The following is a 15,825-nucleotide window of genomic DNA, read 5'->3' on the forward strand; positions in this document are numbered from 1 at the left end:
AAAAAAAAAAAAAAAAAAAAAAGCAGGTTCCTTACAATACCATGTCAAATGACCCCAGGTAGAAATTTTACTTCCCTAAAAAATATTAATGCCATTTTTCTACTATGAAAGTGATATGTTACTAAAAATTCTAACATGATAGAAGGCACAAAACCCCTTTAATCCCACCTCTGAAATGGCCAATATTAATATTCTGCTGCCAGAAATATGGACTGTCAGAATAAACTGTAATTCCACTTAAGCAATAAATGCAAAAGCAACCACAGAAGCTGAGCATTTCAAACGTTCAAAACAGCAGGAGATGAAATTCCCAGGACCATACATTTCTTAGGATACCTCATTTATGTCACTTATATAACCACTACATTCCCCAGAATAACTTAATCTAGTAACAACATGGGTGTTATCTGCTTCAAGATTATTTAGTTATTATAACTGACAAAGAAAAAATACATAATCAGTTTTCCACTTTACCTGCTGGGCATAAAAGGTGGCGACATGTTTTTTCCCTATCCGATAAGCTTCTTTGGCCTTGCTGTAACACTCCATCCTCTTCTGTTGGTGAAGGAAAGCCTCTGCTCTGTAGTCATCATAGTCTGGGTACTCAAAGTCTTGGAAAGACAGTTCGCTTGGTGTTTCTTCATTCTCTTTTAATTTCTTTGGCTGTAAGATTTTAAACAATAAGTAATACACACAGAGAGTTTAAAAAACTAATGCCTTACACCTTCACTCAACACACATGAAAACTGGGCTCTCATATATTTTCATCTCTGCTCAGGAAATAGAGTCTCTCCAGTGTCTACCTTGTAAGTCAGTCAGCCATGTATCAACTATCATTAACTTTTTTATGCCATTAAGGTTACCCTTTCTTTAATCACTCTTATCTCTGGAGATGTTGAAGAGTTCTCTAAAATTATCAAAATACAATTAGGGCTATTGAACTCGAGTTGGAAGAGGTGAGTCTGGTCTCAAAATGGAGGTAAAACCACCATCTGGTCATCCCCAGCCCAACTCTGGTCATTGCTGCCACTGCCAAGGGGAGGAGAACCATGATCACAAGAAATCAGAGCAGTTGAGAAAACTGTTCACTGGTGGTCTGAGCTTTAAAACTACAGATAGTATAAGAGAACATTATGAGAAATGGGGCACACTAACAAATTGTGTGATAATGAGAGACCCCCCCAAACAAAAGGTTCCAGAGGCTTTGGTTTTGTGACTTATTCTTGTGTTGAGGAGGTGAATGCAATGTGTGCTCAACCACACAATGTTGACTGGCGTGTAGTGGAACCAAAGACAGCTAATTCTAGAGAGGATTCTATAAAGCCTGGTGCCCATCTAACAGTGAAGAAAATTTTTTTGGTGATATTAAAGAAGATACAGAAGAGTATAATTTGAGAGACTACTTTGAAAAGTATGGCAAGATTGAAACCACAGAAGTTATGAAAGAAAGGCAGAGTGGGGGAAAAAAAGAATTAATTTGCTTTTGTAACTTTTGATGGTGGTGATACAGTTGATAAAACTATTGTTCAGAAATACCACATTATTAATGGGCATAATCGTGAAGTGAAAAAGGCCCTTTCTAAACAAGAGATGCAGTCTGCTGGATCACAGAGAGGTCGTGGAGGTGGACCTGGCAATTTTATGGGTTGTAGAGGAGGAAACTTTGGAGATGGTAGAGATAATTTTGGCCGTGGTAGAAATCTTGGTAAAAGAGGAGGCTATGCTGGTGGAGGTGGTGGCAGCAAGGGCGGTTATGGAGGAGGCGATGGTGGATATAATGGATTTGGAGGTGATTGTGGTCACTATGGCAGTGGTCCTGGTTATAGTAGTAGAGGGGGCTATGGTGGTGGTGGACCAGGATATGAAAACCAAGGTGGTGGATATGGTGGCGGTAGAGGATATGATAGTTACAACAAAGGAGGAAATTTTGGCGGTAGTGGGAACTATACTGATTTGGGGAATTATAGTGGACAACAACAATCAAATTATGAACTCATGAAAGGGGACAGTTTTGGTGGAAGAAGCTCGGGCAGTCCCCATGGTGGTCTTTATGGATCTGGTGGTGGAAGTAGTAGATACAGCAGCAGAAAGTTCTAAAAACAGCAGAAAAGGGCTACAGTTCTTAGCAGGAGTGAGAGCGAGGAGTTGGCAGGAAAGCTGCAGGTTGCTTTGAGACAATAGCTCAAAAGCATTAGAGGAACAGTAAAAATTTGCCACATAAGAAACGATGACTTAAAGTCAGAAAAGTCACTGCAGCTTAAACAGGAAACCCTTCTTGTTCAGGACTGTCATAGCCATAGTTTGCAAAATTGCAGCTACTAATTAATGCAATGTAGTATAAATTAGATGTACATTTTTGAGATCCTTTATCTGTTGTAGCTTTGTCTTTTTTATACTTTTGTCAGGCATATTGCCCTGTAAATTGTGGTAGTGCTACCCGGAATAAAAAATTAAGAAATTTTTAATTTTTCAATATTTGTGTAGTTTAGTTTTTCTATATTTTAGTACAGAAACTTTAACAAAAGGCAGTTTTAAAGGTTTTAACCGTGAGTTAATAAGATCACTGTTAATTACTATTTTGTATGAATTTTGCCAAAGTTAGCTGTAAAGAAACACCTGCTGACTTGCAGTTTAAGGGGAATCTATTCTCCTCATTTCCAATTCATGATATGAACAGGTGCTGACAAGTAGAATAGATATTTGCATCTGCACTGTGTGTTTTAAATAAATAGGATTGGGTATTTAAATTAGCGTTCGTGAATTTAATAGCATTAAGATTGCCTTCAAATAAAAAAAAAAAAACTCAAAATTTAAAAAAAAAAAAAAAAACAATTAGGTCACTAAATCAAGCCAAAAGAATAAAAGATATTCAGCATGGTGGCTCATGCCTATAATCTTGCACTTTGTGAGGCTGAGGCAGGAGGATCAATTGAAACCGGAAGTTCAAGACCAGCCTGGACAACAAAGCAAGACCTTGTCTCTACAGATATATATATATATATATATATGTTGTGCATATATATGTTGTGCACTGCACTTGGCCATAATCACTAACTGTTAAGTATGATTTTTTTTCCATTTCCTGTCTGTGAAGAGTTCAGAAGTCATGAAAGGCTGGGAAAAACTGGCCTCATATATAATAGTAGGTGATTATACAATTTCTTCATTCAGGCCGGGCGCGGTGGCTCAAGCCTGTAATCCCAGCACTTTGGGAGGCCGAGGCGGGTGGATCACGAGGTCAAGAGATCGAGACCATCCTGGTCAACATGGTGAAACCCCGTCTCTACTAAAAATACAAAAAATTAGCTGGGCATGGTGGTGCGTGCCTGTAATCCCAGCTACTCAGGAGGCTGAGGCAGGAGAATTGCCTGAACCCAGGAGGCGGAGGTTGCAGTGAGCCGAGATCGTGCCATTGCACTCCAGCCTGGGTAACAAGAGGGAAACCCCCCCCAAAAAAAAAAAAAAAAAAAACAATTTATTCATTCATTATATTTAGCTCATTTAGCCCCAGAACTCCATAGGATTTAAAGAGTTAAAGAAAAGGAGAAAAAAAAAAGAGTAGACATCACCATACTCCTAACTCATTACCAGAGCAAATCAGTTGATATATTTTTGTAACAGATACCCAAATTATTTTATGAAAGAACACAAGGATGTCTCTGATATAAGAATATTCATAGAACCTACCTCCTGATGTCACTCTTACCAGTGCTTAATCCACAAGCTTCTTTATATTAACATTTAAATATTCTGTGAATGCATAGCTTGATTCCCTGATAAAATCAAAGACTTTGGGGAGGATAATAAAACTACTTTCTATGACTTTTAAAAACTTAATAGTGCCTAACATTATGAACTTAATAAACACTTCATAGCATTAGGGTCTCTGTAGGTATTTATACTTAAAAAATGCAATCATATTTGATTCTCTGGCAAGAGACGCTGTATTTTTCATTTTCTTAAAAATATATATATAATGAAAGACATTTTCTCAAATAGTTACTCTCTTTTAAAATACAACTGAAATTTACTTTTATATTCATTTCATAGTGACATGGTTTACTATTACTTCATTAACAAGGGCCAAGTGAAATATTTGCTTCCTGTGGCCAGGTGAGGTGGCTTATACCTGTTAGCTCAGCACTTTGGGAGGCTGGAGCAGCACGTCACCTGAGCCTAACAATTCAACCAGCCTGGGCAACTCTATAAAATATTTAAAAATTAGTCAGACATGATGGTGCATGCCTGGTCCCAGCTACTCAGAAAGCTGAGGCAAGATCAGTTAAGCCCAGGAAGCTGAAGCTTCAATGAGCCATGCTGGTGCCACTGCATTCCAGCCTGGGCAACAGAGCAAGACCCTGTCTCCAAAAAGAAATATTTGCTTCCTAGGAATTTACCTAATATTCTCTTGAAAGCATGATGTATTACAACACTAAAATTTCCTGTGATAACAAACCTATAAAATGTAAAGACCAAAAAAAAAAAAAAAGTAGTATTAATACAATGGAATTTTAAATGTTTGTTTCTTGAAAAGAGAAGAACCAAAATGTTACTGGTACCAGGATATCCCCTATAGCAATGTGGTCCCTGAGCATCCTGGGAGAACAAAGAGACAGATTATTCTGTTCAAAAATCTTAAAAGATTTTAATCAGTTTTGAGCCACCTGCCTACATTTTGTGGGCAAGGCTAAGGCATAACTCACAAAAACTTTCTGATTACATTTCCTTTTTTTTTTTTTTTTTTGAGTCGGTGTTTTGCTCTCGTTACCCAGGCTGGAGTGCAATGGCACAATCTTGGCTCACCACAACCTCCGTCTCCCAGGTTCAAGCGATTCTTCTGCCTCAGCTTCCCCAGTAGCTGGGATTATAGGAATGTGCCACCACCACGCCCAGCTAATTTTGTATTTTTAGTAGAGACAGAGGTTTCTCCATGTTGGTCAGGCTGGTCTTGAACTCCCAACCTCAGGTGATCCACCCGCCTTGCCGCACCTCCCCTTTGATTACATTTCTACTCATCTCTCACTTTGAGCAACCATACCCTCTTATCATCCCCTATCAGCATAATGACTCACACTGTGCCTTGCATGTTATCACTAGAGAGAGAATGTACTTGTAATAATCCAAAAACAAAATTAATGCATAATTCCAGGCCAGGCACAGTGACTCAAGCCTGTATTGCTTAAGCCCAGGAGATGAAAACAGTCTGGGCAATATAGCAAGACCCTTGTCTCTTTTTAATTTAAAATTAATATCAAAAAATAAAGTAGTGAGCCCAGTGCAGTGGCTCATGTCTGTAATCCCAGAACTTTGGGAGGCTGAGGCAGGCAGATCACCAGTAGTCGGGAGTCTGAGACCAGACTGACCAACATGGAAAAACCCTGTCTCTACTAAAAATAAAAAAAATTAACCAGGTGTGGTGGTGCATGCCTGTAATCCCACCTACTCAGGAGGCTGAGACAGGTGTATTGCTTGAACCTGGGAAGCAGAGGTTACAGCGAGCAAGATCATGCCACTGCACTCCAGCATGGGCAACAAAAGCGAAACTCTAGCTCAGAAAAAAAAGTAAATTTTTAAAAAATACAATATAATTCCAGACCAGAAAGAAACAAAACAAACAAAAGAAATTATTCCATTTACAACAGCATGAAAAATAAAATACTGTATTAGAAATAAACTTAACAAAAGATGTGCAAAATTTATACTCTGAAAACTACAACACATTGTTGATGGAAATTAAAGAAGGCCTAAATAAACTGAAAGATATTCCATTTCATGAATTGACTTAATATTGTTAATCGGCAATACTCCTCAGATTGCTCTACATATTCAACACAAACACCATCAAAATTGTAGTTGGCTTCTGTACAGATATTCACAAACTAATTCTATAATTCACATGGAAATCCAAGGGCACCAGAATAGCCAAAAATCTTTTAAAAAAAGAGCATAGTTGGAGGATTCACATTTCCCAATTTTAAAACTTACCACAAAGCCACAGTAATCAAGACAAGTGGCATTAGGAAAGACATACAGATCAATGGAATACAATTAGGAGTCCAGCCATAAATCCTTACAATTATGGTCAATTCATTTTTTTTTTTAATTGCATTTTAGGTTTTGGGGTACATGTGAAGAACATGCAAGATTGTTGCATAGGTACACACATGGCGGTGTGATTTGCTGCCTTCCTCCCCATCACCTATATCTGGCATTTCTCTCCATGCTCTCTCTCCCCAACTCCCCACCCCCCGCTATCCCTTCCCTATTTCCCCCCGACAGATCCCAGTGTGTGATGCTTCCCTTCCTGTGTCCACATGTTCTCACTGTTCAACACGCACCTATGAGTGAGAACATGTGGTGTTTGATTTTCTGTTCTTGTGTCAGTTTGCTGAGGATGATGGTTTCCAGATTCATCCATGTCCCTACAAAGGACACGAACTCATCGTTTTTTATGTCTGCATAATATTCCATGGTGTATATGTGCCACATTTTCCCTGTCCAGTCTATCATTGATGGGCATTTGGGTAGGTTCCAGTCTTTGCTATTGTAAATTGTGCTGCAATGAACATTCGTGCCCTTATAGTACAACGATTTATAATGCTTTGGATATATACCCAGTAATGGGATTGCTGGGTCAAATGGAATTTCTATTTCTAGGTCCTTGAGGAATCGCCACACTGTCTTCCACAACGGTTGAACTAATTTACAGTCCCACCAACAGTGTAAAAGTGTTCCTGTTTCTCCACATCCTCTCCAGCATCTGTTGTCTCCAGATTTTTTAATGATCGCCATTCTAACTGGCGTGAGATGGTATCTCAATGTCGTTTTGATTTGCATTTCTCTAATGACCAGTGATGATGAGCATTTTTTCATATGTTTGGTGGCCTCATGTATGTCTTCTTTTGTAAAGTGTCTGTTCATATCCTTTGCCCACTTTTGAAAGGGCTTCCTTGTTTTTTTCTTGTAAATCTGTTTTAGTTCTTTGTAGATTCTGGATATCAGCCCCTTGTCAGATGGGTAGACTGCAAAAATTTTTTCCCATTCTGTTGGTTGCCGATTCACTCTAACGACTGTTTCTTTCGCTGTGCAGAAGCTGTGGAGTTTGATTAGGTCCCATATGTCTATTTTGGCTTTTGTTGTCAATGCTTTTGGTATTTTGGTCATGAAGTCCTTGGCTACGCCTATGTCCTGAATGGTTTTGCCCAGATTTTCTTCTAGGGTTTTTATGGTGTTAGGTCTTATAGGTTTAAGTCTTTAATCCATCTTGAGTTAATTTTAGTGTAAGGTGTCAGGGAGGGGTCCAGTTTCTGCTTCTGTACATGGCTAGCCAGGGTCAATTCATTTTCAACAAGAGTGCCAAGAAAATTTAATGGGGAAAGAACAGTCTTTGAAACAAATGGCAAGAGACAACTGGATAACCACATGTGAAAGAATCAACTTGGACTTCTATCTCACAACGTATACAAAAACTAAATCAAAATGGATTAAAGGCCTAAATGAAAGGCCTGAAACTATAAAACTCCTAGAGAAAATACAGGAAGAAAGTTCATGACATTGGATTTGGCAATGAAGCACAGGCAACAGTAGACAAACTAGACTACATCAAATTTAAAAGACTTCAGTGTTGCAACAGAAAAAACAGAGTGAAAAGGCAACTATGGAAAGGACAGAATATCTGCAAATCACAAGTCTGACTGGGGACTTGTATCTAGAATATCTAAAGAACGCTTACAACTCAACAATAAAGACAAATAACCCAATTTAAAAATAGGCAAAGGATACACACAGACATTCCTCCAAAGACGTACAAATGACCAATAGCACATAAAAAGATACCCAACATCAATAGTTATCAACGAAATGCAAATCAAAACCAAAAGACATCACTTCTGTATTAACCATGTCTTTTATTTTCTGTATTCTGGCACTGGCATTTTTGCAGACTTCATGATGCTAGAGAGGCTGCTCCCTCGGCCCCCTCATTTCCCTCCACTCTCAGAACCCCCTCAGGTTTAGATAATTCCTAGAAATAACAAACGTGTCTGGGAGCATGCCTTTCATTTGCAAACCAACCAATCCAGAATCTAGGCCTCCAACCTCCTCCTTGAATGGGGTTCTCCCACTCCAGGGCACTATCCACCTGCCCTAATCACCCTAGGGCCAATTATCAGACAAACAGAGAAAGTCCCTATGCTTCAGAGCCTGCTGAAATTATTTAAACTAGCCAATCCTAAACCCGCTTACTATGCCTTGCACATTCCTTCTCATAGAATCCAAAATACACATATTGAACTCGAGTTGGAAGAGGTGAGTCCAGTCTCAAAATGGAGGGCCATGATCCAAAGGAACCAGAGCAGTTGAGAAAACTGTTTATTGGTAGTCTGAGCTTTGAAACTACAGATGATAGTTTAAGAGAACATTTTGAGAAATGGGGCACACTTACAGATTGTGTGGTAATGAGAAATCCCCAAACTAAACGTTCCAGGGGCTTTGGTTTTGTGACTTATTCTTGTGTTGAAGAGGTGGATGCAGCAATGTATGCTTGACCACACAAGGTTGATGGGCGTGTAGTGGAACCAAAGAGAGATGTTCCTAGAGAGGATTCTGTAAAGCCTGGTGCCCATCTAACAGTGAAGAAAATTTTTGTTGGTGGTATTAAAGAAGATACGGAAGAGTATAATTTGAGAGGCTACTTTGAAAAGTATGGTAAGACTGAAACCATAGAAGTTATGGAAGACAGGCGGAGTGGAAAAAAGAGAAGATTTGCTTTTGTAACTTTCGATGATCATGATACAGTTGATAAAATTGTTGTTCAGAAATACCATACTATTAATGGCCATAATTGTGAAGTGAAAAAGGCCCTTTCTAAACAAGAGATGCAGTCTGCTGGATCACAGAGAGGTTGTGGAGGTGGATCTGGCAATTTTATGGGTCGCGGAGGAAACTTTGGAGGTGGTGGAGGTAATTTTGCCCGTGGTGGAAACTTTGGTGGAAGAGGAGGTTATGGTGGTGGAGGTGGTGGCAGCAGAGGTAGTTATGGAGGAGGTGATGGTGGATATAATGGATTTCGTGATGGTGGCAACTGTGGCGGTAGTCCTGGTTATACTAGTAGAAGGGGCTATAGTGGTGGTGGACCAGGATATGGAAACCAAGGTGGTGGATATGGTGGCGGTGGTGGAGGATATGATGGTTACGGTGAAGGAGGAAATTTTGGTGGTGGTAACTATGGTGGTGATGGAAACTATAATGATTTTGGAAATTATAGTAGACAACAGCAATCAAATTATGGACCCATGAAAGGGGGTAGTTTTGGTGGAAGAAGCTCGGGCAGTCCCTATGGTGGTGGTTATGGATCTGGTGGTAGAAGTGGTGGATATGGTAGCAGAAGGTTCTAAAAGCAGCAGAAAAGGGCTACAGTTCTTAGCAGGAGTGAGAGCAAGGAGTTGTCAGGAAAGCTGCAGGTTACTTTTAGACAGTCGTCCCAAATGCATTAGAGGAACTGTAAAAATCTGCAACAGAAGGAGCGATGATCCACAGTCAGAAAAGTTACTGCAGCTTAAACAGGAAACCCTTCTTGTTCAGGACTGTCATAGCCACAGTTTGCAAAAAGTGCAGCTATTGATTAATGCAATGTAGTGTCAATTAGATGCACATTCCTGAGGTCTTTTATCTGTTGTAGCTTTGTCTTTTTCTTTTTCTTTTCATTACATCAGGTATATTGCCCTGTAAATTGTGGTAGTGGTACCAGGAATAAAAAATTAAGGAATTTTTAACTTTAAAAAAACAAAAAAAAGAATCCAAAATACAGGCTTTTTTCCACATTTCCCCCCTACTCCTGCTTCCTGACCAATCCTGCTGGCTCCCCATGTGGTCTCGGGTAGCAAGCCATACCTCCTGTTTCAAGAGCTCTAGGAGTATAATAAACTTCCTTCACAACATTTCCATCTCTACATGTCTTACTATACCTGATTAAAACAAATCCTGGACATTGTTAAAACAACTTCCCACTCACTACAATGGTTATAATAAAAAAGACAGGTATTCAATAATAACACATGTCAGTGAAGACGTGGAGAAATTGTAACCCTCATACAGTTCTAGTGGAAATATAAAATGGTGGAGCCACTTTGAGAAAAAATTTGGCACTTTCCCAAAAGGCTAAGTATTTCTGCCCACGTGTTTATATTCAAGACCCATCATATTACAAACTTACAGCTATTCAATTAAACCATATACTCTACTGCGTCCAAGTATACAGAAGTTGCAGATATTCAAGTTCCTGTTTATCATACACACAAAGAAAAAAAATCAACTATAAATTGATTATTTTGAGTGCACAGATATTCTAAGCCAAATATCCCATTGGTGGTTAAATTTCCAGTCTAGACAAAATGATGACAAATAATCATACTCAATAAACCAACTATATTTTTATATACTGTTATCTACCCTTGTATAAAAAAACTTAGTGAACTCCATACCTTTTTCTCTTTAGACTTCTGGCCAGTATGAGATGTGACATTCTCATTTTGGTGAACAAACTCTTGAGCTACAACTGTTTTTACAGGGTCCCCTTCAAAAACACAGTTTAGAAATTGCACTGTGTGTTCTAATGAATAGCTGTAGAAAATTTAAGAACAAACATAATGTCAGTAAATGAAAATAAGTTATGTGGAGACATTAACACAAGAATCTTCAAACATCTTACAAGAATATGAAAAACTGGCTTAAGTTAAATGCTTAACATGGTGTATCTCAAAAAAATAATCAAGAATGATCAGAAGGAAACAATCAAGTAATAGGTTCTCAAAAACTAATTTTCAAAAAATGAATACCAAAAGGTAATATTGATAATTCAACTGCTAATCTTGCTGTGCAGATTACCCACAACATATCTTTCATTTTATCACCTACTCTTCTTAAATCCTTTGTTGGATTCACACTTGGTTTCCCTCAAACAACAAACACAGGCAATAGATCTTTAAGTTGACATTTTTATTGTGCAAAATCCCGTTTACTTTTACCATGGGATTCTAGTCAAATTCTAAGTAAGGATATAGAAAATAAAAAGTAAAGCACTACCCTACCTCTCATGCCCGCATTATATAGTCGTATCTTGAGGGTGATACTATAGTATCTGTAGAATGAAATTCTACAAATTGACAAATGTCTGATACACTCATGTTCCAATATCTAAAGAAAATCATTCAAAAAAATTACATATGATTTTATGCTGCTCAGTATTTCACACTATTTATGTCTCTCACCTCTTCCATTGGCCAGATACTGAGGAACTGAGCACATACGAATATTTTTTGAAATTTGGTTAACTAGGCTGGGTGTGGTGGCTCATGCATGTTATCCCAGCGCTTTAGGAGGCTGAGGCAGGTGGATCATCTGAGGTCAGGAGTTCAAGATCAGCCTGGCCAACACGGTGAAACCCCATCTCTACTAAAAATATGAAAAAAATTAGCCAGACATCATGGCATGTGCCTGTAATCCCAGCTACTAAATGAATACCAAAAGGTAATATATTGATAATTCAATTGCTAATTCTTTGTTGTGCAGATTACCCATAACAAATCTTTCTTTCATTTTAGCACCTATTCTTCTTAAATCCTTTGTTGAATTCACACTTGGTTTCCTTGGACATTCTTAAAACAACTTTCCACTCACTACTAGAGTTATAATAAAAAAAAGACAGGTATTGGCTGGGCATGGTGGCTCACACCTGTAATCCAAGCACTTTGGAGGCCGAGGCAGGTGGATCACCTGAGGTCGGGAGTTCAAGATGAGCCTGACCCAACATGGTGAAACCCGTCTTTAAAAAATAAAAATAAAAAAAGAAGACAGGTATTAAATAATAACACGTGTCAATGAGGATGCGGAGAAATTGTCTCTACTAAAAATATGAGAAAAGTTAGCCAGGCATGGTGGCATGCGCCTGTAATCCCAGCTATTCAGGAGGCTAAAGCAGGAGAATCGCCTGAACCTGGGAGGCAGAGGTTGTAGTGAGCCAAGATAGTGCCACTGCACTCCAGCCTAAGCAACAAGAGCAAAACTCTGCCTCCAAAAAAAAAAAGAAAGAAAGAAAGAAATGTGGTTAACTAATTATCCAAAATAGTGTGGCATTTTGCTATTCTTCAGTTTATTAAAGACCACCTCTGAAGGGAAGCCATGTGCAACCACCAGTTCCACTTCAGCCCTCTCATCTTGCTGCGTCAGATATGCTCAACACAAAGGATATCAGTATCCAGAGGCTGGATGCTACCAACAATAAACCATATCTTTCCAGGCCTTAAAATCACCCACCTGCTCAAGGGGCTGGAAGTCAGTCTCTAGCTCTGATACTGTTTGAGGGTCACAGCCCTAAAAGATTACACCTCAAGCATATACTGTACTAAATGAGCCTACCCACTCGTCTTACCAGGATGAAGTTGAACCTGCTGCTAGCTGAGAAGATATCAGCAGACAAATGAAGGCAATCAGCCACCTAACATGAGGTGCTTGGCTGACCAATCACTGGCCATCCCCAGAAAGGACACACCAAGCCCCTCCTTCCCTGGGGAAGCACAACTCTGGGCTATTTCATCTCAGGCTCTTGCCCTAGGTACTCATTGAACAGGAGTGGCCATATGCTAGCATCACCCTCTGGCATCTGGGAGATTTTAACACAAAACCCTCAGAAAATAGCAAGTTAGGTAGCAAAAATAAGTAAGAAAATTAGAGATTGGAAAACTACCATTAAAGATTTGATTTAGGTGACATATTTAGAACTCTGCACACTCAACAGAGAATAAATATTAAGTACAGGCTGGGCTGGGAATGGTGGTTCACACCTGTAATCCCAGCACTTTGGAGGCCAAGGTGGAAGAATCCCTTGAGCTCAGGAGTTCAAGATCAGCCTGGACAACATGGTGAAACCCCGGCTCTACAAAAAAAATACAAAAAACTAGCCGGGCGTGGTGGCACGTGCCTGTAGTCCCAGCTACTTGGGAGGCTGAGGTGGGAAGATCACTTGAGCTTGGGAGGTCAAGGTTGCAATGAGCCAAGATCGTGCCACTGCACTCCAATCTGGGCAACAGCAAGACCCTGTCTCACACAAACACATACACCAAGAGAAATATATGTTGACTACTCCTCATCCGAAATACTTGGGATCCTAAGTCGCTGAGGTTTCCGATTTTTCTAAATTTTGGAATATCTGCATACACATAAAGAGATACCTTGGGAATGGGATCCAAGCCTAAACATAAAATTCACTTATGTTTTTATATGCCTTAAAAATTGGCCAGGCAAGGTGGCTCACACCTGTAATCCCAGCATTTTGGGAGGCCGAGGTAGGTGGATCACCTGGGGTCAGGAGTTTGAGACCAGCCTGGCCAACAAGGTGAAACCCTGTCTCTACTAAAAATGCAAAAATTATCTGGGTGTGTTGGTGCATGCCTGTAATCCCAGCTACTCAGGAGGCTGAGACAGGAGAACTGCTTGAACCTGGGAGGCAGAGGTTGCAGTGAGCCACAAAGGTGCCACTGCACTCCAATCTGGGCAACAGAGTAAGACTGTATCTCAAAAAAAAAAAAAAAAAAGAAAGAAATTCTAAATAGAAAATTAAAATTTGAGATTTAGAAAACAATGAAAATTAAAATATCATATATCCAAACCAAAACAATATAGAGAAAAATTCATACCTTAAATGTATGTTATTAAAGACTGAAAGGAAATTAACTAGCCAGAGTTGAAAATATGCTAACAAATTCTAAGAGAAAGATACCAGTAAAAATAAGCGATTAGAGAGCATAAAACAGACTTTGTCCAATAAACCAAGATCCTCTCCCTGAGAAAGCACAGGCCCAGAACCTTCAAGGTATGAAGCACAGAGAAAAACAGAGAAAAACAGCAGTCTGCCAGTTTATTTTATTAAGCCTAACACCAAATAAAACATTGAAACCAAAATCTGACACAAACAGCCCTGGAACAGAAAAAAAAATCACAGATCAACACCCTTTCATTACTATTGCAAAAATTCCAATGAACTAGTAAATCAATTCCTCCCTACATTAGAGGAAAAAAAACAAAAATCTGAAGGTAAAGTAGGTTTTATTACAGAAATCCATTATTGTCATTGATATGAAATATATTAATAAACTAAAGATCAAAATCTATATTAGATTCTCAAAAGATTCTCAAAAAGTATCTATTTAAAACAAACTTTTGTGAGGAATTTAAAAATACATGATCAAAAGTATATATTTTTCAAAGCAGAGCATTCCTCATATACCTAACTACAATAATTAAAACAATATGGTGGCAACTCAGGGTCTAACAAATAGCTCAATGGAATTGAAGTCCTTAAAAGAAAATATGTATTTAGGAATGCAGTAACCATTACTGGTTATGTTTTATACCAGTGGGCAAAGACAATCCATTCATTTGGTTAGGCATTTGGAAAAACAAGTTAAATCTCTAGCTCATTTATAAATCTCTACCTCATACCATACCACACACATAAGAAGTTAGATATTTAAATAATAAAGAAAATATTTTTATAATATTGGGACATAACAGACTCCCTAAATAAAACATACCACTCAGAAACAATAAAGACAAAGATTTTCTGTCCTGCAGCCAATCTCCCAGATACTGAAGGACAACTGTATTTTGAGACAGAGAGACCACATTTACTAATTTATATTACAGTATACTGTTAATAAGTGCTCTGTTTTATTGTTTGTTGTTGTTGTTAATCTTTTACTGTGGCTAATTTATAAATTAAATTTTATTTACAAGGAAAAAACATAGAATATATAGGGTATATATAGGGTTCAGTTATATTCATGGTTTCATGCATCCACTGTGGGTTTTGGAATATAAAACCACAGATTAGGAGGGACTACTATAGACCTATATTATTTTTGTTATCAGAAAAATAAATATGACATATGCTTTCAGTGACATCAGAGTAGAAACCACAGACAATCCTTCTAGCACTCACTTGTGGTCCTTGAAAATGTCCACCAGAAAATTTTGGTTAATGCCTGGAAATATCTCAAAGAGCTGCTTCTCCTTTAGTTTAGTGGCACAATCTTTTTCAAACATAAGCCTCTCCCTTTTCTAAAACAAAAACAGAAATCATCTTCAAGACAAAATGTTTAATACTAGAAACGCTGACCAAAGGTGTGGTTATTTTGTTGCAAAACTACTGAGGATTTAAAAGCAATCACAGATTTTCTTCACTGATTAAAGGCTGAAATTAGTAATAAGAGTACTTTTGCACTATTTATTTGTATCTCATTTTTTGCAAAGTATTTGAAGTTGCTCATAAACATATACACACAAAATCACACATATACATGTATGTGTGTGCATGGGTATGTAAATATATATATACATACTGTCAGGCATGCATATCCAACACATTGAATCATTATATTAAAATGATGAAGAAACATATATGTACATAAACACACATCCACAGGATATAAATGAAGTCAGAACAGAGAAAATAAAGATAAAAATATATAAGATAAAGCTAGCAGTGTTAGTATATAAATGCATGCCACAAATTTAGTTCTGAGACTCTTAGTGGCCAAAGCAAAGGGGGAAACAAAGATTCTCACTGTCCATAAAATAAAAACAAACCAGTTTCTCAGAAGAAGTACCGCTTTTTCTGGTATTGAGACCTGAGAGAAATTTCTCCCATGGGTCCTCATAAAAGGGACACTGGATGATGCTGTGAACATCGTCCTCAAAAACATATTCTCCTCAATGGGCAGAAACTACAATGTACAAATAAGTTGAAAACTCAGATTGACAGAAAATCTT

General features: G+C 38.3%; 1 protein-coding gene and 2 pseudogenes across 9 annotated transcripts in view; 2 read left to right on the forward strand and 1 right to left on the reverse strand.

Moving 5' to 3' along the window:
- The window catches only part of N4BP2 (NEDD4 binding protein 2), a 102,258-nt gene that overhangs the window by 13,636 nt on the left and 72,797 nt on the right, over positions 1–15,825 (reverse strand). For all 8 annotated transcript variants that reach the window (XM_017509886.2, XM_037731843.1, XM_037731842.1 and 5 more), the window contains 3 exons: positions 14,996–15,114; positions 10,482–10,620; positions 475–663 (listed from right to left, as the gene is read on the reverse strand). In XM_017509886.2, coding sequence (XP_017365375.1) covers positions 475–663; positions 10,482–10,620; positions 14,996–15,114 — 447 coding nt within the window. The remainder of the gene's footprint in view (positions 1–474; positions 664–10,481; positions 10,621–14,995; positions 15,115–15,825) is intronic.
- On the forward strand, positions 670–2,898 carry LOC108290161 (annotated as a pseudogene).
- On the forward strand, positions 7,354–9,777 carry LOC108290162 (annotated as a pseudogene). The gene has a single exon (XR_001819460.2). The product of XR_001819460.2 is annotated as a heterogeneous nuclear ribonucleoprotein A3-like (transcript).

This window comes from Cebus imitator, unplaced genomic scaffold (genome assembly GCF_001604975.1).
Source record: "Cebus imitator isolate Cc_AM_T3 unplaced genomic scaffold, Cebus_imitator-1.0 Scaffold425, whole genome shotgun sequence".
NCBI classification, from domain to species: domain Eukaryota; kingdom Metazoa; phylum Chordata; class Mammalia; order Primates; family Cebidae; genus Cebus; species Cebus imitator.